Below are 25,462 nucleotides of genomic sequence, written 5' to 3'. Positions count from 1 at the left end.
CTTATCCAGCACATTTTTACACCGCGGATGCCCTTCCGGCCGCAACCCATTCCAACAACCACACACACTCACTGACACACACACACTCATACACTACGAACAATTTAGCCTACTTAATTCATCTGTACCGCATGTCTTTGGACTGTGGGGGAAACCGGGACACCCAGAGGAAACCCACGAGAATGCAGGGTGAACATGCAAACTCCACACAGAAACGTTAACTGAGCCACGGCTCGAACCAGCGACCTTCTTGCTGTGAGGCGACAGCACTACCTTCTGCGCCACCCACTTTTATATTTTATATAAATATAAAAATATTACTCTAAATAATATTTAAAAAATAATACTCTAATATTTAAACTATATTTTGCTACATTTATTAAGAATGTATTTTAAGACGTTAAATAATGTTGTATTATATATTTACAATAAAATATTTAAAATATCTTTCACAATGTCACACAGCAACATTAATTCAGGCCTATACAATAGTGTAGATGCGGCTAAAGGGCATTTGCTGCATAAAACAAATGCCAGAGTATTGGCAGTTCATTCTGCTGTAGTGGCCCCTGATAAATCAGAAACTACGACAAAGTATAGCAAGTGAATAGTGTAGAATGTTTTATGATAAAAATTTCTTAAGGGTCCATTTCATTCAACATACAATTAGTCATTTATATTTACATATTTTTCTTTTAAAAAGTTACTTTTATTGGTGATAGATATTTTTCTAACTAAGTAATTCTGTTAACTCAGTTACTATTTGGGAGAAATAGCATATAATATTAACTAATATTGAACTAATTACTTTAGGCATGTCCAATACTTCTCAGCAGACTTTATTTATTTATTGATTGCTTATATAACACATTACCTCCAGTTACCTGGAACTGAAGCAGAAACAGAGCTGATGATGCTTAAATTGAGACTCTTGGTGTCCATAATAGATCAACGGGGTAGATAATAGTGCGTGCAGCTCACATCCTCTCTCAAATACTGTTGTCCCTGGTTGGTGAGATTACAAGTGAGCAAAGATTAAGCAAATGAAGGCTGAAGCAGTAGCTCAAAATAGCTTCTAGTCTCCACTGCCGGGATACTGTGAACAGCAAATGACTGCGCTTTTGCGTGACAAAAATGTTTCACAATAATTTACCATCCTGTTCAAAATGAGGAACACTGTGAGTATTTTACCAACTTTACTTTTGTATGTGGAGTTAATATTGTTGAAATGTTTGATTGAAATGTTTTGTTGTTACTGGATAGATCTTTCTCGCCTAATGCTACTGTGTATTCAAGGCACTAAAGAACTTTAGTTGAGAAAATAAATTCAATGTGCTTTCAAATTATGCCATAGATACAGTTCTTTTTACTTTTTCAATTAATAAATCTGAATATAATACCTTTGAAAGAATACCTTTATACAAAAAATGATCAGAGACTGAGACTGCTGTGTTCAATCATTGTTATTATATTAAATTGATTGAAGACTTGTTCTAGGTTAAAGAAAATGTCTTTAAAAAACTAATTCTAATAAAAACATGTTTTTCCTTACTATTAATGGCATGTTGTCTGAGAGCAGTGATGATGTACAGGAATTAATTAGATTAAGTGGCTGACAATTTGAACGTGTCTCTGCCTGGAACAATTTTTGTGATGGTTTAAGCCAGACCTGTTCAACAGTAAACAACATCTGCCATTTAAAAGGTTGCATAGTTTGTGACCTAAAAATATTACACTGTAAAAGAAATCCATAATTCTACGGTTTATTTCCAGTCGCTGGGGTGTTGGAAAAAAAAAACTTAAAATGACGGCAGTTAAATTACAGAAATTTACTGTAAAATAACAGATATTAGATTACAGAAATTTATTTAAACTTTAATTTCTGGTAAATATATGTAATTCAAACTATGTTATTTTACAGTAAATTTTATTTAATTTAACGGCTATTATTTATCTATCTATCTATCTTTCTATCTATTTATATATATATATATATATATATATATATATATATATATATATATATATATATATATATATATATATATATATAGTGTTAAACTATATTATTATAGTTGTAGTATATTATATCCTTAATATAGTAATTTCCAATGTTAGAAAAAAACATGCTTAAAAAAGATATCAGCATATTCTGTGTTTTTAACTTAGTGTTATAGTTTTTTTAATGTAAAATATATTTCCCTCCTGCATAGAAATAAATGTTTAAACTAGTGCATCTCAATTAGTTCTGTAGTTCAGTAGTCAGGACCTGGCCAAGGAAGTTGACATTTTAAGGGCTGATTTGTGAAGTCCCACAGTGCTCCTTAAATGAAAGTTCTGAAGAGTAAAAACTAAATCACATCTCACCAAACATACTGTGATAACACTCGTGGCACTCAATAGGCATTATGATTACAAAAATTGACATATCTTTTTTATATCCATATTTTAATGGGTTAAATATGTGAATGCCAGGCATAACTGTTACAAAACTTATGTGTTTTAAAAACAAAACGCACTAGTGTAAACTAGTGTAATGAGCCCCTGGACATTATCACGTCACCATCAGTGTCACAACGATTAGTGAGCCAGGGTTCTTACTTTCCTCACCAGAGCCAGAATTATTGTACACATAAAAAGTGGCAGAGAGATGAAAGAGTGTGTTTTATACAGGTGGGTTGTAAAGGCCACTCACCTGTATGAGAGACACTGGGTTGGTGTGTGGTGAGGGGAGTAGGAGAAGATGGGATCCTGGTTTTATTCACAGGGGTTCAGGTGATTTCAGAAGAGATTGATTTTTAGTTGTCCCTTAAGGGTTCACAAGTGAATCAGCATTCCGTGTAGGAAGGGGAAGATTAATCCACCAGCACATAACATTGAATGAAAAGTAGCACTAGAAGTAATAGTTTATTTATTTGTATATGTATTATTGATATGTATCTTTAATTGATTTGCTTAAACGTGTTTTCATGCAGTTGCCTGTGACAATGAGTGAATCTTCAGTGATGCGCAAGGCTGTCGCCCAGGCCCAATCTACAGCTAGCGGCCACACGCAGATGACATCACGGCAGCCATACACCACAGACACAACTGCCTCCAAACGTGTGTGTTTTTATAAAAGCGGTGATGCCCAGTTCAGCGGTTTGCCTGTGGTTATCAACAGCCGCACCTTTAAAACATTTGAGGCTCTGTTGGACAGCCTGTCGAAGCGTGTGCCGCTGCCGTTTGGTGTGCGCACCATTACGACTCCTCGTGGTCATACCACAGTTCGCTCCCTTGATCAGTTACATCATGGTCAGTCGTACATTTGCTCTGACCGTCGAACTGTCAAACCCATTGACCTGGAACGAGCACGTCGGAAACTGCCTCCCTGGTATCACGCTCGTCCTGTTAGTGCCCGGTATTTTGCCTGGTACACACACAACCCTGCTCAACATGGTACCCGCACAGCAAAGCGGAATGAGCATGCCGTGTTGTTGCATACACCAAAGTGGCTCATACTCTTCCGTAATGGAGAGCCAGAAGTGAAGCACAGACTGATGCTGCAGAGGAGAACAACATACTCCTTTGATGCACTATTAGATCACATCTCAGATGTTATGCACTTCCCTGTGCTTAAATTATACACACCAGAAGGAAGAAGGGTAAGGGTGTATTCAATTAACTACTCCTTTCAAGTCAAATACCTTTTTTAATAATAATAATAATAACTATTACTGATTCCTGTAAGTATTTTAGTTTTATTTTATTGTAGTTATTTCAGTATGTTATGGCATGTCTATATGCCTACCATCACAGTAAAGAGGTGTTCCACTACGATATCATATTTTAAACTTTAGTTATTGTGTAATGTAGTTGTGTGAACATAAGCAACATCTCTAAATGTAATATGCTCAAAGTTCAATGCAAAGGGAGACATTGGATTTTACAGAGTTAGCTTAGCAAAGCCTACAGTGAACGAAGTTTGAGGACTACAAAAAATGCATCGAGATTAATGAGATCGTAAATGTTTCAGGTTACGAGCATACAACACACGCATACACCCTGCACAGCGTGTAATGTTAAAGCAGAGAAAGCTAAAATGGGGTCCAAACACTGCTATTTCCACAGAGCTTCTTCTGTTTCTGTATTTGGGCATCCAAAGGACACGACACCAAGAGAGAAGTGTTCACAATTGAATTATGCTACAGCGAATTTTAATAAAGATATAACTCTAGCATTTAACAAAGCAGAGCTTACAGAATCTCTCCCAGTTCAGTGCTGGATTCGGCTAAAAACTCCTCAAAGAAGGAGCAGCTTCAACCATAATACAATAAGCTGTGGATTGTGAGCCACAACTAGTCAATATTTTTATTTGTTAAAATAAATCAATTACATGCAAAGTTTCCAGCATTAACGGTATGTTGTAGCAAGGACATAAACAAGGGGAAATGCTCTTTGGCATAGTTAACAATTTATCTAAAAATTCATATTTATCCATCAAACTGCTGTAAACAGCCACAGTCTTCACCAGTGCAGCAGTGTCTCTCTATGCAGTCACTTTCCATGCAAATATCAATTGTCAAATAACTCACTTGAACAGATTTGTAAACGTTTCATATTACTTACACATGCTTTTTCAGAATATTTGTAAAAGACACTTGTCAGATGTTATTTTAGAGAGCAGGCGTTAGGTTCAGCTGTGACCTCTTAATTTTCTGTCTGATTCAAGCTCAAATAATTCTGGTGTAATGGTGGCAATGTACAAAGTCATTATTTTCTTGTAAACAACGAAGAAAAATAAAATAAAGAATTAAAAAAAGGCAGGGTCTCTTTGTGTCGGAGCCCTGCGACGTACCCACTCGACCATGTGACTCAAAGAAAAAAAAATCTTTCCCACTGAAGTCTTGCCATACACCATTGTGTATGGTTTATGGCAATATTATTAATGACTTAACAGCTAAACTGACCGACAGTATTTACACAGCGAAAAAGTGCATGCTTGTATTTGAATGATGCTTTTCCTGGAACTCGATCCGCGAATCACAGCACATTATGTTAGCCAATCAGAGCCACTTGAGAGCGGGTCTTTTGGAGGAACTAGGAAATATGACATTCGCTTTCATGTTAGCTAAGTAGCAGTATATAATCAAAATTTTTTGCAAATAGGGTAAGAGCATACATAGCATCTTATAAACACAACCCAGCCTTAAAAACACACTCTGGACCACACGTTTAAAGGATTGGTTCCCACACAAAAACATTTTATCTTGTATGAATGACTCAACCTCATGTCATTCCAATACCCGGAAACTTTCTTTCACCTCCAGAACACAATTTAAGATATTGAAGTGAAATCTGAGAGCTCTCTCATCCTCCATATACAGTAATAGTTCTGAGATAAGTTCAGAAGATTAGTCTAGAAAAGGAAACAAAATGTCAAAACATTTCATGTGACTTCAGTGGTTCAACTTTATTCATTCATTCATTCATTCATTCATTTTCTTTTCAGCTTAGTCTCTTCATTAATTCAAGGTTGCCACAATCAAACATCCATACACATTCATACACTACGGACAATTTAGCCTGTATGCAATTTACCTGTACCAGATGTATTTTGACTGTGGGGGAAACCGGAGCACCCGGAGAAATCCCACGCGAATGCAGGAAGAAAATGCAAACTACACACAGAAACGCCAACTGACCCAGCCGAGGCTCAAACCAGCAACCTTCTTGCTGTGAGGCGACAGCACTACCTACTGCGCCACTGCATCACTGTGGTTCAACTTTAGAGTTATAATTGCAATCATATGAAGCTCAAAAAACATGTTCGTCCAATTAAAAATTATAAATAATGACTTTGAGTTTGTTTATGTCCTCTCTTCAGCTACGACAGGTCGCAGTGCATGTTTACATGTGTGATATAAAGCTTGTATGTTGTGCTACTGACTCTAACAGCAATACATTGTACTGCCTGTAGTAAATGCACATCCTGACAAGCTGATAAGAAAGAGTAAACATTTATGAACAAAGTCATTTTTAAGAGTTTTTGGAGCTTTGTACGATTACAGTTGTAATGATGAAGTCACATGGACATGGATTTTTTGACATGGAAGATTAAAGAGCTCTTTGATTTATTCTAAAATATCTTAATTTGTGCTCTGAAGATAAACAAATGTCTCAGGGGATTGGGACAACGAGAATGAGTAATTAATAACAAAATTTTAATTTTTGGCTAAATTTGTAGCCTTCAAACAGAACTCATTTGCTCTAGAAAATATCATCAATCAGCTTTTTTCATTTTTAGCTGTTTTTTGCACTGTAATATGTTCATGCTTTTAAATATTATTTACAGTTGAAGTCAGAATTATTTACGCCCCCTATGAATTTTTTTTTTTTTTTTTATATTTCCCACATGATGTTTAACAGAACAAGGAATTTCTTACAGTATGTCTGATAATATATTTTCTTCTGGAGAAAGTCTTATTTGTCTTATCTTAGCTAGGATAAAAGCAGTTTTAAATTTTTGAAAAGCCATTTTAAGGACAAAATTATTAGCCCCCTCTAGTATATATATATATATATATATATATATATATATATATATATATATATATATATATATATATATATATATATATATATATATATATATATTATATATATATATATATATATATATATATATATATATATATATATATATATATATATATATATATATTGATAGTCTACAGAACAAACCATCATTAAACAATAACTTGCCGAATTACCATAACCTACCTAGTTAACTTAATTAAGCTAGTTAAGTCTTTAAATGTCACTTTAAGCTGTATAGAAATGTCTTGAAAATTATGTATTTAAATATTATTTACAGTTATTAAAACTAATATGTTTAGAAATGTGCTGAAAAAAAATCTTCACACCATTAAACCGAAATTAATTATGACTTCAACTATATATATATATATATATATATATATATATATATATATATATATATATATATATATATATATATAAATATATATATATATATATATATATATGTATATATATATATATATATATATATATATATATATATATATATATATATATATATATATATATATATATATATGTCTATATGTATGTATATATATATATATATATATATATATATATATATATATATATATATATATATATATATATATATATATATATATATAATTTTTTAACTATATTATGAGGATATTATGAGAATACATATATTTACATAAAAATTGTCTGTTGCCTACCTGTTTTATTAAGCCCCTTTCTCAGAAATGGCAATGGGCTCAGACTGGTTACGTAGCAAACCAATTGGTATTAACTGCTAAATGCATGTGGTCTGTAAATATCTATGCTCAAACAGTGACATTACACATAAGTTAAAAGTTCCTATTGAATTTATAATCAAAAAGCAAACAAATTAGACAAACAAAGCTACAAAGATAAGCTTTCAGCGGCCAGCTTCACATCGAAAAATTAACAAAAGTAAACAGTGACCGAGTGTTTTATTTGATTAGAGTGGTGACCATGTCAGTTGCGTGTTGAGTGTAAGCAACCTGACCCAGTGTTTGAGTTAGCATAAATAGCATTTACAGATTGAGGAAGAACTGCTGCCCAGTGACACTAATCCTCTTTACCTATTTGATCCTATTATACTCCCCAGCAACCTGGGATATAATATAGTGAGGGGAGACAAGACATGCCATTTAGATCACCCAAGCCACTTTATCAATAAAGTTATCATTAGGTTTTTTAAAATATTCCAATATGTGGTTGTTATTAAACATCATATCTAGTAAATTAATTATGCTCCTTTAGCACAGGGCCATATAGCTGTACTTTTATATAAATCCTATAATTTCAAACTACATTCAAATGAATATATATCAGTGAATCTATGTGAATTTATATACAGATTGCAATGTTAAATTTGTTTTTATCAAAATAAGAGATTGTTGGTTAAGCTGTATGTAATCCTGGTTGCCTGAGTAGGGAAGGAGGCGCAGTGTCTGCAGTTGAGATTACAAAGTTTTCCAGGTTTGATGATTGCCTGAAGCCAATATGACGCCAATTCAATGGCTAATGATGTTTAACACTTCCTACAGACCAAAAAATAATTTAAAATGCTGCGTTGTTTTAACACAACTTTTGGTAAAATGTGGAAAGGCTTAACCATTGGGTTTTAAAAAATTGTTTTTAAAAATATAACAGTTGTTAGGTTTGTCCAAATCTTAACAAAACGTGTTGAAACGACCCAGAATTTTGAAGTTTGGCATGGTCAGATATACAGTGTAGCTGCCACCTGTACTGTAACAAGCTGATAAGTGCAAAAACTAATCCTGATCAAATTCAAGGAGGAGCTTTAGTCCTCTAGAATCTAGGGGTTTGTTTTTCTTATGTGGATTATTCATGATTTGATTGTTGATGATTTGACATGATCCAGGATAGTTTCAGTCTTAAAAACCTATCCAGGAATTGTTGTCATAACAACAGGTCTGTAAGCTCAAACCTGCTCAGCAGCAGTTTTTCTCATATAAACAGGATTAGATTGTGTCATTTTAAGCAAGGTGATACTGAAAATATGTACCAACTGCTGATATTTTCTTACAAGAGTACTGTATTAAGCTGGGGAAAATAACTATATTCTATTTTTTTTTTTTTAATATTAAAAATGTTATATTAGTTACTTTAAAAATGGTAACAGGGCTGTATCTTTTCAATGAGTTTTGTATTTTTAGTGATTAATAAATACATTTAAGATACTAAGATACTTTTAAGGTACCAATATTAATTTTTAAGTACAAACGCAAACTTTGAAAAGGTACCATCCCAGTTTTTGTACTTCTATTTTTAGATGATAATCTAAAAAGCATGATAATAGACATGGCCAATAATCTCACAGTATGTATTTGTTTATTATTTGTGATGGAGTAATTATAAAGTGTACTGTCATTACAAAAAAATTGAGTCATGCACATGAAGCCTTGACAAATAATGTCAAAATCATTTTTTGAGGGTAAACAAATTTAAACAGTCAGTTATGCCTTAGTGTTAGGGCTAGTTTAGGAAACTTTAATAGTGTCACACAGAAAATTTAAACTGAGGGTAAAGCAAAATAAATAATTTAAAGCCTGTAAAAATAGCCTGTAACAAATATGAAAAGTTATTGCATATGGTTTCACAATTATTGTCCATTTAATGCAAACTTGATATCCTTTTCTCACATCTGATTAGATGATTTTGCTGCTGTCTTGACACCTGCCGATCACTGCTTTGATGCATGATTTCGAGGGCCAATAGGTCTGTTCTTAAAAACCATTACCACACACAGCAACCTTATCCAAATATTTTAATCTGATTAACAAAATTTTTGAAGAACAGAAGATACGTTATTGACATTAAAATATCCAGGATCTGCCAAATCATCTTAGATCTTTAGATGACTTACAATGAAAAGTTCAATAAAAAAATACTATGCCATGCCTGGCAATAAAGCAATGTCTGTCAATGAGTAATATTTGGCTAATGGCAAAGGGAAAGTAATGCTCTTTGCAGAATAGGCCTTAACAGGATGAGTGATGTCAATTGAACACTTCATGGGTGCACAAGACTGCTTAAATGCCCCCAACCTCCTGAAAAGGTCCAATAACACAACAGCTATAAATGGTTACTTTACAAAAAGAACAATTGGTAAATATATGTATTTCTTTCATCTATTTTGACAGATTTTCCCAGTATTTATTTCTTAGACAGAAACAAGAAAATATCCACTGTCATTCCCATCAACAAGGGCTTGTTGAGTCACTGAGGCATCGAGTCATGTCACAACTTACGTCATCATGATTTTGATTTAAATTCCAGAAGATAAAAAAAATAGTGCAAAAGCACCAACTTTTTACCTAACTTCATTTTAATTTTTTTTCTTATAGTTTTGATGGAAACAGCACACTCTAAATCAGGGACAGAGGCAAAATCAAAGTGAACAGGTTATATAACCAAATTAAATAGGAAAATGTCTGTCATGAAGATGCAGCAGAGCAAATGGCATCTGAGACTGCAAAGACACCTTTAACAGTGATGCAGATCTTTGTGGTACTGGGACATATATTAAATGCAAGCATCTCCATCCCCCTTCAAAATGTGCAAATAAAAAATGGCTAATGGAAATATGACCATTGCACAAAAACTTTGATTTTTACATATTCACATGAGATGTTTTTGAGACATTTTAAATAAAAAAAAAAATTCAGTTAAAACCTTTTTTTTTTTTTTTGCATGACAGCATGGTGGGCCTATATGATGTATTCAATACGTTTACTGGATGTTCTTAAGAAAACCTTATTTAAAGACTAAATTTGAACCGTTTGTTAAAATGTATTCCTTATGTAAATGCATTTGAATCCAAAAAATGCATTTCTGCTACTAGGGGCAGTGGCACATTCATGACTTCACACTTACGGTCATCATAGTATTAAAATTTGATCACAAATATAAGAGTTTGATGTGTAGTTTATATATTCGCTATGAAAACAAGCATGGTGTGTTTGCTTGGTTTCTCATAGTCCAGTCCTACAAATAAAATGAATTTCAGCATAGCCTACTTGATTTATTTTTTTATTTATTCTACTTAATTAATGTGTTGATGTGTTAATAATTTTGCTATTTCATGCCATTATATTTATTTTCTTCAAGCGTTGATCTGAGAGGCTAAATACATCATGTGTACAATACTGTCTTAAAACATGAGAAACAAAAAAAAAACATTTTATATTATCTATAATATATATATATATATATATATATATATATATATATATATATATATATATATATATATATATTTTTTTTTATTAAACTCTAAATTTAACTTAATGTAGCTATGTTCATCTTCATTCTTGAGAGTTGTAGGGCTATTTGTGCTCTGTCTGCTTGGATGCTAAAGTTATGTTTTATTAACGAGGTAAAGAATGTAGAATTTTGTAATGTAATCTTAGGACAGTAGTCCATTTGGTCTTTAAAGTTTTATATATAAATGGCTTATATATAAGTGTGTGTGTGTGTGTGTGTGTGTGTGTGTGTGTGTGTGTGTGTGTGTGTGTGTGTGTGTGTGTGTGTGTGTGTGTGTGTACACACGATATGCCTTGACATTGTTCTAGGGTTTTAGTCGTATAAATTGTCAATTGTTAATACAAGCACAGTCAATTTAATGGTTTTTATCTAACTGTAGTAAATATTGTTTAGATATGAGCTAACTTGTAATTGAAAGGTGTTTAGTGATGTCTATGAACTGTTGAGCCGTCGAAGACATGTATCATGTTAGATTGGGCAAAGATTTTGCTTGTAAAACAGTTAGCATCCTCAAATGGCTTTTTCCAAACTTTTTTGGAGTCAAAAAAATTAAAATATGTTTTAATTTACAGAATACAATTTATTTGGTCAGTGAAAACTTGGGAAATAATTTCTGCATTCTTGTGTCAAATAAATAAAGACAAAACGGTATCACATATAGGGTTGGACTTTAACATTGACATTTTAATAAATGTCCCATACTTACATTCTACATCTGCTTGAAAATAGATACTGTGTTTTGTTGACACCTGATAAAGATGTTTTTACATTATGACAGGTGGATGGGCTTCCTGCTATGATACTATGTTCTGGGATATTGGTGGCTGCTGGCCGAGAATCCTTTAAAAAAAGAAACTATGATGTCCAGAAGTCACCTCCACCAAAGTTGCTACAAGCTAAAAGGTCTGGACGACGACGTCTAATTACCAGTAAGTTCATTATGTATATTTTCACAGGGCTCAACTACTATAATAATAAGGACCAGAAAAATGTATGTATATTCAATAGTCATCTGTATTCATAGGACATTCTTTAGGAATTCTTGATAAAGCCTTTAAAGATTTTTAAAACATGTTTTACATGTTATGTCTGATAATCTCTGTCTGAGACTGGCTTGAAGCAAGTGCTGAGGCATCCATATCTACTGTAATACCTACAGTGACCTACATCTTCATTATGGATTATTGCTTTCTCTAATCTGTGTCTCTGCATGCTCTTTCTTTTTCTTCTTGTAATGATGTCCCGATTGGAATAAACAACTCCTCATCTACATGAACATCTACATCTATCAACACACTTTTAAATCATATATCACCAACATTCTACAGGAAAAAAGAAGGCTAACAGCACCAGATCTTGTCCCTTCTCTCCATCTTCAGAACACTACATTGTGAATCAAATTCACAACAGTATGCCAGGAAGTATAAGTGATTACCCAAGCAACCCCAATGGCTCAGTAGAAGTAGAGCTTGGCCAGAATCTTGAATCAGTTGCAGAATCAGAAATAATCCCCAGTCTGGATGGTGAAAAAGAGGACAACACACTCATGCCCTCTGATGATGACATTGAGAAATCCTTCCGGGTCAATCAAGATGGAAGTATGACAGTAGAAATGAAGGTACGCCTCACTATCAAAGAGGAGGAAACAATTCATTGGACCACCACCGTCAGTCGTTCCAATGTGCACAGCCAATTTCAAACAGATAATGTTTCCTGTTCTGATCTGGATGCTACCTTACCTGACAACATACACCCTCCAAATGATACTGGCTCCATAGAGGTCAGTGACATTCAAAACTACAGCCATTCCAGGAATGAGGTAAATGAACATCCTGAGATTTATGGGTGTGCAGCAGGTTTGGAGTTAGGACAACAATCTTCACCTCCTCCACACTTTCACAAACAAGGATCCGTAGAGAGCATCAAAACGGCTAGTGATACAGAATATAACCATTCATACTTGTATGTGGAAAATACAGACAATGGAGGGGTTAATCATGAAGTCTCTAAGGTACAGCATTTTAACCACCCGATACCCAAGCCTCGATGCATTGTGCCCTCTGAAATGAACACTGCTACACAGTTGCAGGCCAGCAACTACAGATCTTCAGAGATTCTCCAGTATCAAGACAGTCAGAGAAAGGTTCATGAGGCAGTGCTAATCTATGAAAATCAGACTTGTCAAGTGAACCTCTCGAGTAATATGCAACTTGGTTTCCAAGGCACTGCTAGTTCTCTTTATGGTTCTCCCCATGGCTACACAGAATCTACTGATGGCATTTTTCCAGCAGCCTTATCATCTATCAGATGCCTGTCACCTGGAAAACGAGATGTACAATCCCCAGTCTCTAAACCTTACACTTCCACCTACAAAACAAGCACCACCTCAACAAAAACAGCCAGCGTGTTAGTAACACAAGCTCCTGCATCATCAAATGCCTCAGAGTCGACAGGAGTTCCTATTCAAGGTACAATCACAAAGAGGAAACCAGTGAGAGTAATAGTAAAAAAGAATTACTTGTTTAAATCTACTAATACAGAAAAATTGCAAAAGGATTATAAAGCTGACATTCTAAAAGAAATAAAGAAAATACGAGCTGACATATTAAGCCAGAAAGGAGCTACCGTAAAACCACGAAAGCATTTCAGAGCAAAGGCTGCCCAAAAACTATTGAAAAAGAGAATTAATACTGCTAATGGAAGCACACCTCAAAAGCTTCAAACCAAGAAGCTAGAGTGTGTTCAACTGAAAAAAGACAACACAAGCCTGTTACAGGTTGAAAACGAGCAAAACGATATCCAGGTGCAAACTGATAGTTGCACTTTGCCAAAGAACAACTTGCCTAATACATCACTTAGCAAAGGCACACTGAGACAGAAAACGTCAGAATATGTTGAGCTCTGGCTACAAAAAAGTGAACCTCAACCAATCTTACCAGTGCAGTCCTCTTTAGAAACTATTCCCAAACACAACACAATGGTAAAGGCATCATTGTTCAATCATAAATCAGTCGATCCAGTACAACCCTCAACAAAAGAAACATCTGATGAGAAAAATACCCATCTATGTTCACCAAGGACCAAAAAAGTACCACTTATAGACAAAGACCAAATAAACAGTGATCATGCAACAGTAAGCGAAAATCAGCATACTTCAAAACAAAACACCACCAACTTATATGACTCAGAAAATAGTAAGCCTTCTGAAAATACAGAGCCTTCAACAGAACTGATAGATTTTCAAGCACAAAGGTTTTACACAGTTAAAATGGCTGTAAGGCCTGACATGAAGCCAGTACTTGATCAGCTTTGCAATTCTATTCGATCACTTCATGATGTTGTACAACACAAGCGCTCATTATGTTTGAAAACACCTAAAACACCAGATTTTTTTTCACATTTGGAATCTACATTTAGCTCTTCCTCCAGGCTACTCCTTGCCTTTCTTTCTGTTATGACATTAAAGGATGGCTTAAGCAATTTAAATGTCTCTCATCAGAGTGAGGCCAGCGTAAGCTGTTGTTCTGAGGCTATTCTCATGCTGCAGTCTCTAAAGCAAGTGGCACTTATAGAAGACACAGAGCATCTAAAGATAAGTCTGTCTGACCTCCACAAATCAGCCTCTGTTCAGCTACTACAGAGCTTTAATGGCTTTCAATTTTTAAGCAAGAAATCAGTGAGGAGCAGTTCCACATCAGACTTCGCTGGGAGTGAGTACCATCATAGTTTAGAGGATGAAGAACATGATATACAAATGCTAATGGAGCAATTAGGTGTTCCTGAGAGGGTCAGAGAGGAGCTGGCAGCTGTCAAACATGTACATGAGAACACGATATCCAATGAGATGGAAGGCACTGACAAAATAAGTAGTTCACCCCCAGAGGTGAAAATGATTGAATTTCCCCAGAAAGATAAAATGGCTAGTTCTGTGTTGGAAGATTATGTAAACGTTTACATTAATTCAGTTATTGATAAAGCTATAAATGCACATCTTAAAAATAGTGATGGTTCACAAGTTTTTCAAACAGAATCACTTTTAATGTCTGAAACGGACAATCTTGGGATCACTGAGGATGTGAGAAATGAAAACCTTTACAACATAATGAGGACTTTTCAGGACAATGCAACTCCTGACTCTGATATCTGTGAGGACAAATCATCTAGTGAATCTAACTTTGCGTCAGAAATGTACAAAAAGTTAAAATTAAAGGGAATAGAAGAGCAAGGATTGGAAGAACTAAGAGACAAGCGACAAGAAGAAACAACTGTCGGGAAACATCAGAAAATCGAAGTTGAGACAGGAGCTGAAAGACAGAGTGAAATTAATGAACAACGATATAGATGGGAAGAGGAAGCAGAGAATTCGAAACATCTAAAGACAAAATTGACAAAAGAAGGGTTTTTTGGGAAAGTGGTAAATCAAATAGAAAATAGCAGAGATACAGTTGAAGAGGCGGGGACTAAAGAGTCCCTAAGCTATAAAGAAAAACTAAATTTCTCTGTGAAAGAAATGATAGCTCAAGTGGATGAGAATGATACACATGACGATGGATTTCATGAGGCAAGGTCCTTTAATAAAGAAAGAAATGTTACTGTGCAAAGTCCTGAGGTAAGTGATGAACTGCAACAGATATGTTCAAATGAGAAAACATTAGGACATTGGCAAAATGAGTTTCAGGCCACTCAAATGGAAAATCTTGAGACTGAAAAAGAGATTCCTTTACCTGCGGTGCAAACTGTTGCATATTTTGAGGATCCTGAATCAAATATCGATGTGAATGAAATGCAACATTCAATGATACACAAAGATTCTTCTATAGAAAGTCGGGCACATTCTGAGGATGAAGATGTTATTCTAGAAGCACCAGAATGTTACACCATCTATCAAGAAAGTTTTGAGGAGATTCCAGTCGAAGCCTTTAAGTATGAAAAAAATGGCATACATTTTAATAATGAAAGTCTAGAAGAACAGGACAAATTAGTTGAAAGGATACCTTATAATACAGAACAGATAATTGGGAAAAAGACCTTGGACAACCTCAATGGAACAAATCTAGAGGCGTCAAATGTTACCAAAACCACAAACAGAGCATTGATGGATTCTGTTTCGTCATCATTAGCATTCAGCTATGATTCCAAAAGCAATGTTTTAGCGAGAGACTCAGAGACCAACATGCAAACAAACAGAGTGAAATCCATCAGAGACATGTTTCTTGCTAAGAGCAATACAGATATTCGGCATGAACAAACTCGGCTGAGCAGCCCTAATTTGTCAAATTACCAACTTGAATCTTCAGATAGAAAAGAACCCCAATCACCAAATTCCTTAGAGATTTTGAGAGAAGAGAAAGGGCCCTGTCGACTGTCCATCGCCAAGGGTTATGTAAGAAGAACTATTGAGCAGCTTTATGGAAAAGGCTCGAAAGGATCTAGTTCTGATGAGAGAAGATCTTTCTCAGCTGACAAAATTAAGAAAAGAGAAGGTCTTAGAAATACAAATGCACCCAGTCTGTCCTCAATCCATAAGGATCACACAAATGCCACACCTGATTTATCATACTTCAATCCCACATGCTCAGTAGATGTTTTCAAGCCAAATCCGCAAACCCACTGTATCACTCTGAATGCCAGGGTTAGTCCCAAGGATGCTGTCCTAATTGATAAAGGTCGCTGGTTGCTTTGGGAAAATCAAATGAGTCCTAAATGTTGTCCAGAGACTAAAGACACTCCCAAGCACGAAAAAGAGAAGGATGTGTCAGGCAAGTCTGAGCAGGAATCTGGGAAAGAGGATATTCCATATTCCTTATTTGGCCATTCTCCTATGATGCCTAATAAGAAGACAGATCAAGAGGAAATTACACAGTGCCCAAGAAAGACATTCACCTATTTTCACCTTCCAAATGCCAATGATTCTGAGGTACAGCCAGATGAGCAAAAAACTGACACTCCAAAGAAGGAAATAGAGAACAAGGTGTCTCCTTTAACAGAGCCTTCTAAATCTGGGTCCAACAAACACAGCATTACAACTGTCTTCACACCACCGGATATTAGAAAAGCAGCTAATAAGGTGCATCCAATGACAGAACTTCCTGTAGTTACCCAACCAACTAAAAATCAAAGCACAGAGGTTGCAAGGCACTCCACAGAACCTGATGCATTGGAGATTCTATACATTTTTTGTGGACAACACTGCCCAATTCTCTAAACTTGCTCCAAATTGAGAATTAATTTTTCATGGTACTTAAACATTGAAATCTGCACTAGCCCTCTCAACAGCATTGAGCAAGCAACAAACAGAACCAATGAAGTGTGATTTACACAAAACATTTTCATTTTTTTTAATGAATTTGAGAGACTGAATGAACAGATATTTTTAGAGAGCTAAAATGTAACTTTTGACACATGATTTTAAAACCACTTCCAGTAGTGCTGTCATGGTACACAGAAATCACAGTTTGGTATGTACCTTGGTTTTGGGGTCATGGTTCAACAATGCTTGCTTTTTTCTATTTTATTTTTTTTTTTTACAATCTGGTACAGAACTGACTTGCAATACAAAAAAGAATAATTATAATAGTTTATAATTGGGACACTGTGTACTGAACCTTAAAAGCTCAAGCCCAACCTTTTCCTATAACAATATAAAAAGGGTTAATTGTGCATTGAATTTAACATTCTGTAAGTTTCTTCTGAAATATTGTATTGAAAATTCACATGGGACAACTCATGTTCAATTACTGCTCTTGTGTGTGTATAAAGAAGAGACTCAGGGTGTTTTCACACCTAGACTTTTGTTTCAAAACTTGGCATGTTTCCCCAGTTAGCGTGGTTCGTTTGGCATATGTGAATCGCGCTCGGATCCGTGCCAATACAATCAACAATGAAATATAAGATGAAAGAACTCAGGAGGTGATTGATTGTAGTGAGAAAGCAGATCACAGTGTAGCCTATTATGGATATGTAAAAGGCACATATACGGCTCTATGAAGAGAAAATTATGAGGCGGTATGTCATTCCTACTGGTAAATGTGCATTTCATGTCAAATACGAAAGTGAAAGCATGCTAACTATTAACAGAAGCTGTTTGCCTGCTGTTACACTGCAGTCTTGGTTTATCTGTTATTTCTCTCTGTAATGTAAAACCTACAATGCATAGGCCAACGGCTATGTATGAGAAAGTCTAACCTCTGATTTATATTTGGGGACGATGTCTGTGGGTGTCACAGTTCTAAATGAAAGCACAGCTTTTTGCTTGTTATGTCTTATTGCTCATTATCATAAATTCAAATAGGGATGCATCACAGCTGAGCGGGACTACTAACAACTGTGAAACTCTGACCAATGTAAGGGGAGTCTATTTGCATGTGACTTGTTTTAGCTCTTTTGGTCCTTTTAGAAAGTTTGCTATGTGAAAGTGAACCATACAAAGAACAAAAAAAAAAACATTGTAACAATTTTAATCCCTGTTTTTGAACAAAAAAATCAGTCCACAGGTGTAAAAGCACCCTCAGACTGGCTTATGTGCACACAAGATTGGAAAATGCTTTATGTTGTAAATGTGTTTGATGGGGGGTTGCTACCATTATATATCAGCTGCTTTTGAAGCACATCACAAATGACCATTACAGTTTTTAGACACTGTCAGATAACAGACTTAAAATTTCTACATGCATAACTGCTTGTTAATATCAGTTCCAAAGCAGTGGACCAATCAGAAGAACTCATAGGCATGGCAAAAGTTCTGCGTATTTGTTTACAGTAGCAAGTTGACATGAGAACATTTGTTTTGTATTTGGTAACATGGCAGAACCATTCCTGAGCACTGTATCTCGTATTTTCAAATGCAAAGATGTGTTCTGTGTGAATGTTCTGTCTTAATTTGTTGCATTGCTGTGTTTATTTATTTTTTACCTAAGTCCAGTGATTGACACATTTGGACTGACTATATAACCAAACCGTAATGGTTTGAAATGAGTACTGTAACACCCTTACTGTCTTCTACAAGGTAAACAAGAAAAACTTTTTGAAAGTAGTACTGGACCTTAAAAACACATTTTATGTGGACCTAATCTGCCCATAAGTTGTTGAGGTTTAGTCAAATAGAAATTAAAAAATGTAAATAAAAAAGCAAGATGAGAAATGTATGGTTTACAATGTAAGGACCTGTGAGTGAATGACTTAACAGAGGACATACAGTATCTGTGTCACAAGGGGCTGCTGGACCTGGCATGGAGCTTGTGTTGGAGATGATTATTCATGTACTTAAAACTTCTTAGCGCAGGGGTGACCAACTCTATTCTGGAGATCTACCTTCCTGCACATTTCAATTGAAACCATCATTAAACACATCTGCCTGTAATTATCAAGTGCAGTTCAGGCCCTAATTTATTGGTTCAGGGGTGTTTGAACAGGACTGGAGCTGAACTCTGCAGGAAGTTAAATCTCCAGGAACAAAGTTGAGCACCCCTGTCTTAGAGGATATATCCAGTGTAGAAGGACTACCATGCAAGTTGTCTAAGAAAGTCAAAGCTTTTTGACATTATAATTAGTCACAAAACCATTGAGGAGGAGCCTGACACACGTGTTTGTGGAGGGGATGGTGTCATTGTTGGAGATGGCTTATCATCTGTTCGTTGAACAGCACATAGGATGTTCTTACCAGATGCTTCCCATGCTCTTATAGGCCCTGTTATTCTCAGCTGGAATGACCCTGCCCACCACTGCTAAAGCTGTTAAGGTGTTTCCCCTGGAGGCAAAAACAGGACAGGAGGAATCAACAGCTAATGTGGCCTTAATTTTCAAAAGGCAATCTTTGAGGGAAATCCAAACAGATGCTTCAGGCATGGTTCTCTTTCTTCTTCCTTTGTTGTCACTCCAGCTACTTCCACGCTCCTCTGTGAGACTCAAGACCGGCTCCCATGGTTCTTGGTTAAGCTCCTTCTCTTGACAATCTGTCTTTTAGTCATAGTATAGAATATATATATTCATGCCAAGCCCTGTGATTTATTTTTGCCTAGCAATTTTTGTGTTGTGTTTGATCACATAAATGTGAAATGTGATATTACATTTATTTTAAACAGTTATAAATGATTGTTTCCTGGGTTTGTACATGTTGTTTGCTGAATTTTTTATATAGAATGTAAAGGGTTGATTTATACAAATTTGTGTATTTATATCAGTGGTCATTATATTAAGATGATATTGATGGAGGATTTTGCAGAAATACAATAAAGGATCTATCACTATAATTAGCCTTTAATTTACACTATAATGAACCTTTTGTGTAAAAAGGTTTTATGGATGTTAAAGGTTCTTCTTGGAACTATAGAGGCCAAACATAAGAACATTTAGTTTTTATCAAATGTGAGCATGTGTAGTAGCTCCATTCATTCTAGGAAAAAAGTACAAAATTCTTCACAGGGGGTGGTAAACCTTTAAAAAGACAAGTTTTTTTTTAAGTTACAGTTTCAAAAACAATTGTTGTTGCCATTTGCAAAATGTAATTTTCTCTTTTGTTTCTCACTGCACACATTTTGGTATGTTGGATGTTAGTAAGCACCAATATAATAAAATTATACTTCGACATCCATAGAAAGCTGGATCCAAATGCACAAAAAACAATACATTTAAATAAGTGAATGAACCAAAGGAAAGACACAAGAAACCAAACTGACCAACAAAGCCATCACTGCAATAGAACTTGCAATGAACACACATGGAGCAATCGAGACACATCCAATATATAATCAGACAACTATTTATCAAGAAAACACTTTAAAATCTACAATCCAGATAATGGTTTTTGTACTTTTTTCAAAGAGTATAGAGTACAAAAATAAAAAAGTTCTAAATCAATGGCAGCTTTTCTCTATTAATATTATAAAACAAAACTTAGATATTTGTTTAGTTAAGCATTGTTTATTGTTTCCTCTTTGTCATATATAGGACATAGATCTCTCTCTCTCTCTCTCTCTCTCTCTCTCTCTCTCTCTCTCTCTGACCATCATTGTTCTGTTTAGTTGCAGCAAAAGATTCCATAAAAATCTTCATATTAAAGAACATGTCCAATTATTCACTGATTGTGTCTTTGTCTTTATCTTGTCTAAATTTCTGTGTGCATTAATAACTCATTCAAGCAAGCTCCATAAAAAGGATGGACATCAAAAAAAATCAAATGCAGGAGAGGACAGGATAATATAGCGAATATTGGGAGTCAATGGTTTCAACAATGCAGCTGGAATTCTTATTAAGTCAGCACTAAATAGGATATGTTTAGTCGTACAGTGTCACAACATATGAGAGAGTTTGGACTGAAAGATCTTTCTGAGTGTCCAAACCTTTCGCTGGGAGAAAAAACTCAAAAGGCTGGATGTGTCATGGTTTGGTGATGTAGTGGGGGTGAGATTCATGGTAGTGATTGAAAATGTTTACAAGGTAAAGTTAGGTGAGGTAAGGTAAGGTAAGGTAAAAGAAAAGTTAGTTCCCCTTCGGGGGGAACTCCCGCACTATAAGTGGATTTGATGTTCTAAATCCACGTATGGGAGGTTCGGTTCAGAAGCTCCTTATCTGAAGAGAGTATTAAACGGGCCAATGAAAGCAATGGATTGGCAGCAGCGTAAGCTTGCGCAGGTGTGCTGCATCGCCAATAAACTGAGCATATAAGCACACCTGGCACCAGAAAACGCTATCCTTTTCGCTTCAGAGACTTTTCTGATCGAGCTTCATGAGGGTTCCTCTTGCTGTCTACACATCGAGAGAACGAGTGTCTCCCGGTCCAGAGCGGGTCCACACAGCGGCAGACAGTCGAGCTGGGTTTTCTCCCTTGCCTGGCGTTCCTTTGGGTCCGGTCCTCCAGAGCGGTGCGTATTGTTGCAGTTTTCCTAAAAGAGCAACACAACTCAGGATGGCGCTCCGACTGTGCGTTTCTGGTTGCGGGGGTTTCCTGGCTCCGGATGATGGGCACAATCACTGCATTACATGTTTGGGGGTCCAGCATGTTAATGTGGTGCTCGGGGCGGTTCATGTCGTCACTGCGATGCCATGACCGTCGCGCAGTTGAGATCGCGGCTAACTTTCGTAAGAGAGCGAGCCACCCTAGTCGCCTCCTGCTCTGCAGCGGGTGCTCGGGCAGATCTGAGGGTTCCAGCGAGAGATAATTCGCCGCCTAAGGGCTCGCGGACCTCTCGCTCCTCCAAGCGCTCCATCCAAACTTCGGGTACTGGGAGTGATTCGTCTAATCAGATGGTAGCTCTCACGCTCGCTGAAGGGAACGAGTTCCCAGAGGATCTCTTTTCTCGGAATGGAGCTGGACTCGGTCACCATGGTAGCGTGCCTCTCCGGAGAGCGCGCTCGCCTGCTGCTGAACTGTCTGAGGGAGCTCGACAGCAAAATAGTGGTCCCCCTGAAATATTTTCAGAGGCTCCTGGGGCATATGGCTTCTGCTGCGGCTGTCACGCCGCTCGGACTGCTCCATATGAGACCACTTCAGCACTGGCTTCAAGATCGAGTTCCAAGACGTGCATGGCATGCGGGCACACACCGAGTCTATGTTACTGCGCTGTGTCGCCGCACCCTCAGCCCCTGGAACGAACCCTCGTTCCTGCAGGCCGGTGTGCCTCTGGGACAGGCGTCCAGTCATGTTGTTGTCTCAACAGATGCTTCCAGCTCAGGCTGGGGAGCCGTGTGTCGCGGGCATGCAGCTGCGGGCCTGTGGGTAGGTGCCCAGCTGCATTGGCATATCAATCGCCTAGAGCTGTTGGCAGTGTTCCTTGCTCTCCGCAGTTTTTCTCCGGTGCTGGAGCAGCAACACGTGCTGGTCAGGACGGACAGTACGGCGGCGGCAGCGTATATCAACCCCATGGGGGGTATGCGCTCTCGCCACATGTCTCAGCTCGCCCGCCGTCTGCTCCTCTGCAGTCACCCGTGGCTGAAGTTGCTGCGCGCCATTCACATCCCAGGTATGCTCAGCCGTGCAGCCGATGCGCTCTCACGTCAGCAGATTCACTCTGGAGAATGGAGACTCCACCCCGAGTCTGTTCAGCTGATATGGGCGCGATTCGGGGAGGCCCAGATCGGTCTGTTTGCTTCCCCCGAGAACGCTCATTGCCAGTTGTTTTATTCTCTGACCGAGGGCTCTCTCGGCACGGATGCACTGGCCCACAGCTGGCCTCGGGGCATACGCAAGTATGCGTTTCCCCCAGTGAGCTTGATCGTGCAGTTACTGTGCAAGGTCAGGGAGGACGAGGAGCAGGTTCTGTTAGTTGCGCCCCTCTGGCCCAACCGGACCTGCATATCGGAGCTCTCCCTCTTTGCGACGGCCCTCCCATGGCAGATCCCTTTGAGAGAGGACCTACTTTCTTAGGGACAAGGCACCATCTGGCACCCTCGCCCCGATCTCTGGAACCTCCACGTGTGGTCCCTAGACGCGAGAAAGACTTAGGCAACCTGCCGCCTGCGGTGGTTGATACCTTCCCTCAGGCTAGAGCACCCTCCACGAGGCGCGCCTATGCCCTGAAGTGGAGTCTATTCACTGAATGGTGTGTCTCTCGCAAAGAAGACCCCCGATCTTGCCAGATCAGTGTTGTGCTCTCTTTCCTTCAAGAGAAGCTGGATAGCAGGCTGTCGCCCTCCACTCTCAAGGTTACGTTGCCGCCATCATGACGCGGTGGCTGGCGGCACTGTGGGAAAGCATAACCTCATCATCCGGTTCCTCCGAGGCGCTAGGCGAATTAATCCAACTTGCCCCCCTCTCATGCCCTATTGGGATCTCGCCCTCGCTCTCACGAGCCTGCGATTTGATCCCTTCGAGCCACTCGATTCAGTATCCTTAAGGTTTCTGTCCCTGAAGACAGCTCTGCTGGTCGCGTTGGCCTTCATTAAGAGGGTTGGGGACCTGGAGGCATTTTCGGTCAGTGACTTGTGCCTGGAATTCGGGCCGGGTTTTTCTCACGTTTTCCTGAGACCCCGCCCGGGTTATGTGCCCAAAGTTCCTACCACTCCCTTTAGAGATCAGGTAGTAACCCTGCAAGCGCTGCCCCCGGAGGAGGTAGACCCAGCCCTTTCTTTACTTTGTCCAGTTCGCGCCCTGCGCATTATGTGGACTGTACTCAGTACTTTAGATCTTCTGAGCAGCTTTTTGTCTGTTATGGCGGAAGGCAGCAGGGAAGTGCCGTGTCTAAACAACAATTATCCCACTGGATTGTGGAGGGCATTTCATGTGTTTATTTGAGCAGAGGCCGCGTCCCCCGGGGGTGCGTGCGCACTCCACTCGGAGCGATGCATCCTCTTGGGCGTGTGCGCGCGGCGCTTCTTTAACAGACATTTGTAGAGCTGCGGGCTGGGGGACACCCAACACATTTGCAAGGTTTTACAATCTGCGAGTGGAGCCGGTTTCCTCAAGGTTGTTAGGTAACCATTGGTGATTGAGGAAACAACTCAGTGGGTGTTGTAGCACGCTTGCGGTGCCCTTTTTTTCCCTAACACGGAGAGATGTGCACCCTCCTGTCTGTCAGTAAAGTTACCCATTCGGTGAGCCCTGCAGATTCCTCCGAGGCCCCCAGCACTGACTCAGCGGAGGAGTCACTCGCTGGCCCACTACGTTGTAGGTCTGCCCGCTGGTCAGCCCGCGTTTTTGGGTACAGGTGCCTGCTATGGCCGATCCCCGCTGGTGATCCCCATATGCTTTTCCGCCACGGTCAAATCCCCCCCACCCCCCCCTGGGTGGACCCGTGCTTTCCCTATCCGCTAACCACCTTCTTATGCGCACTCCCCCTTTTCAGGGTTAGTCCATATGTAATTCCATTTGTCTCCCTATTGGGTGCGGATGGTCTCCGCAGCGTCCTCCCTACTGGGATGGCACACTTCCCAACGTACTGTCGTATATTCCTAGAATTATCTAGACGCTAGCGACTCCCAAAAAAATATACCTATTCCGTAACGCTTCTTTTAAAGTGGGGATAAGTTAGGGCCAAGGGCACGTTGGAGGACCGCGCCTCCCATGATTTGGGTGCGTCACGCTTGCCTGACTGCCCTCTCATGGTGGGTGTAAGAGCCATTATGTTTGTTGTAATGCTGTTTTTGACCACTGGGTGGAGTGTGGGTTTGGAGGAGTATATAGGTAGACAAAGACTTAGAACAACAGGTGTGTAATTAGAGGGAAGCACAACATTTTTTGACCGTGTTTGAAAGAGCTTTATGGAGGCATTCAATGTGATTTTATGAGCATTTATATACCAGACTGTAAGTGGAAATTGAGCCATAAGAACTGTCTGTACAAAAATAAATCTGATAAGCAGTATTTGGAGGATGATTCGTTTGTTGAGCTCTCACACATCAGAAACAACCCTACAACACCTCAAGTGACAAAATGGTCATTTGTGTCACTACAGTGGGTGTTGGTAAGGTGCAGTCATTATGGCACTTTCAATGGGCTCCCATACGTGGATTTAGAACATCAAATCCACTTATAGTGCTGAAGTTCCCCCCGAAGGGGAACGTTCGAGGTTACTAAAGTAACCCTTCGTTCCCCGAGGTGGCACTTTACTCCGTCACCATAATGACTGTCCCTTAGCTGTTAAAAGTCTTTTCAGCTTAAAAAGGA

The 25,462-nt window shown here is 38.2% G+C and overlaps 1 protein-coding gene and 1 long non-coding RNA gene across 2 annotated transcripts; one reads left to right on the top strand and one right to left on the bottom strand.

The window, feature by feature from the left end:
• Window positions 1-892: 892 nt before the first annotated feature.
• On the top strand, window positions 893-21,019 carry rp1 (RP1 axonemal microtubule associated). The gene is made up of 4 exons (XM_087261906.1): window positions 893-1,178; window positions 2,976-3,644; window positions 11,642-11,792; window positions 12,192-21,019. The coding sequence occupies exons 1-4, from the start codon at window positions 1,167-1,169 to the stop codon at window positions 17,066-17,068; spliced, it is 5,709 nt and encodes a 1,902-aa protein (XP_087118032.1). The 5' UTR covers window positions 893-1,166; the 3' UTR covers window positions 17,069-21,019.
• LOC147836141 (uncharacterized) lies at window positions 11,546-13,572 on the bottom strand. The gene is made up of 2 exons (XR_015496339.1): window positions 12,603-13,572; window positions 11,546-12,491 (listed from the first exon to the last, which is right to left on the bottom strand). It is a non-coding gene; the product is annotated as an uncharacterized LOC147836141 (long non-coding RNA).
• Window positions 21,020-25,462: the final 4,443 nt, after the last annotated feature.

Source organism: Danio rerio, chromosome 7 (genome assembly GCF_052040795.2).
Source record: "Danio rerio strain M-AB ecotype USA chromosome 7, GRCz13ab, whole genome shotgun sequence".
Lineage (NCBI taxonomy): Eukaryota > Metazoa > Chordata > Actinopteri > Cypriniformes > Danionidae > Danio > Danio rerio.
This window is presented reverse-complemented; position numbering and strand designations above follow the sequence as displayed.

What these genes read in the sequence shown, in the direction of transcription:
- rp1 (XM_087261906.1), top strand. An exon ending in ACACACCAGAAGGAAGAAGG is followed by an intron (nt 3,645 to 11,641) that starts GTAAGGGTGTAT and finishes ACATTATGACAG; the next exon opens with GTGGATGGGCTTCCTGCTAT. An exon ending in ACGACGACGTCTAATTACCA is followed by an intron (nt 11,793 to 12,191) that starts GTAAGTTCATTA and finishes AACATTCTACAG; the next exon opens with GAAAAAAGAAGGCTAACAGC.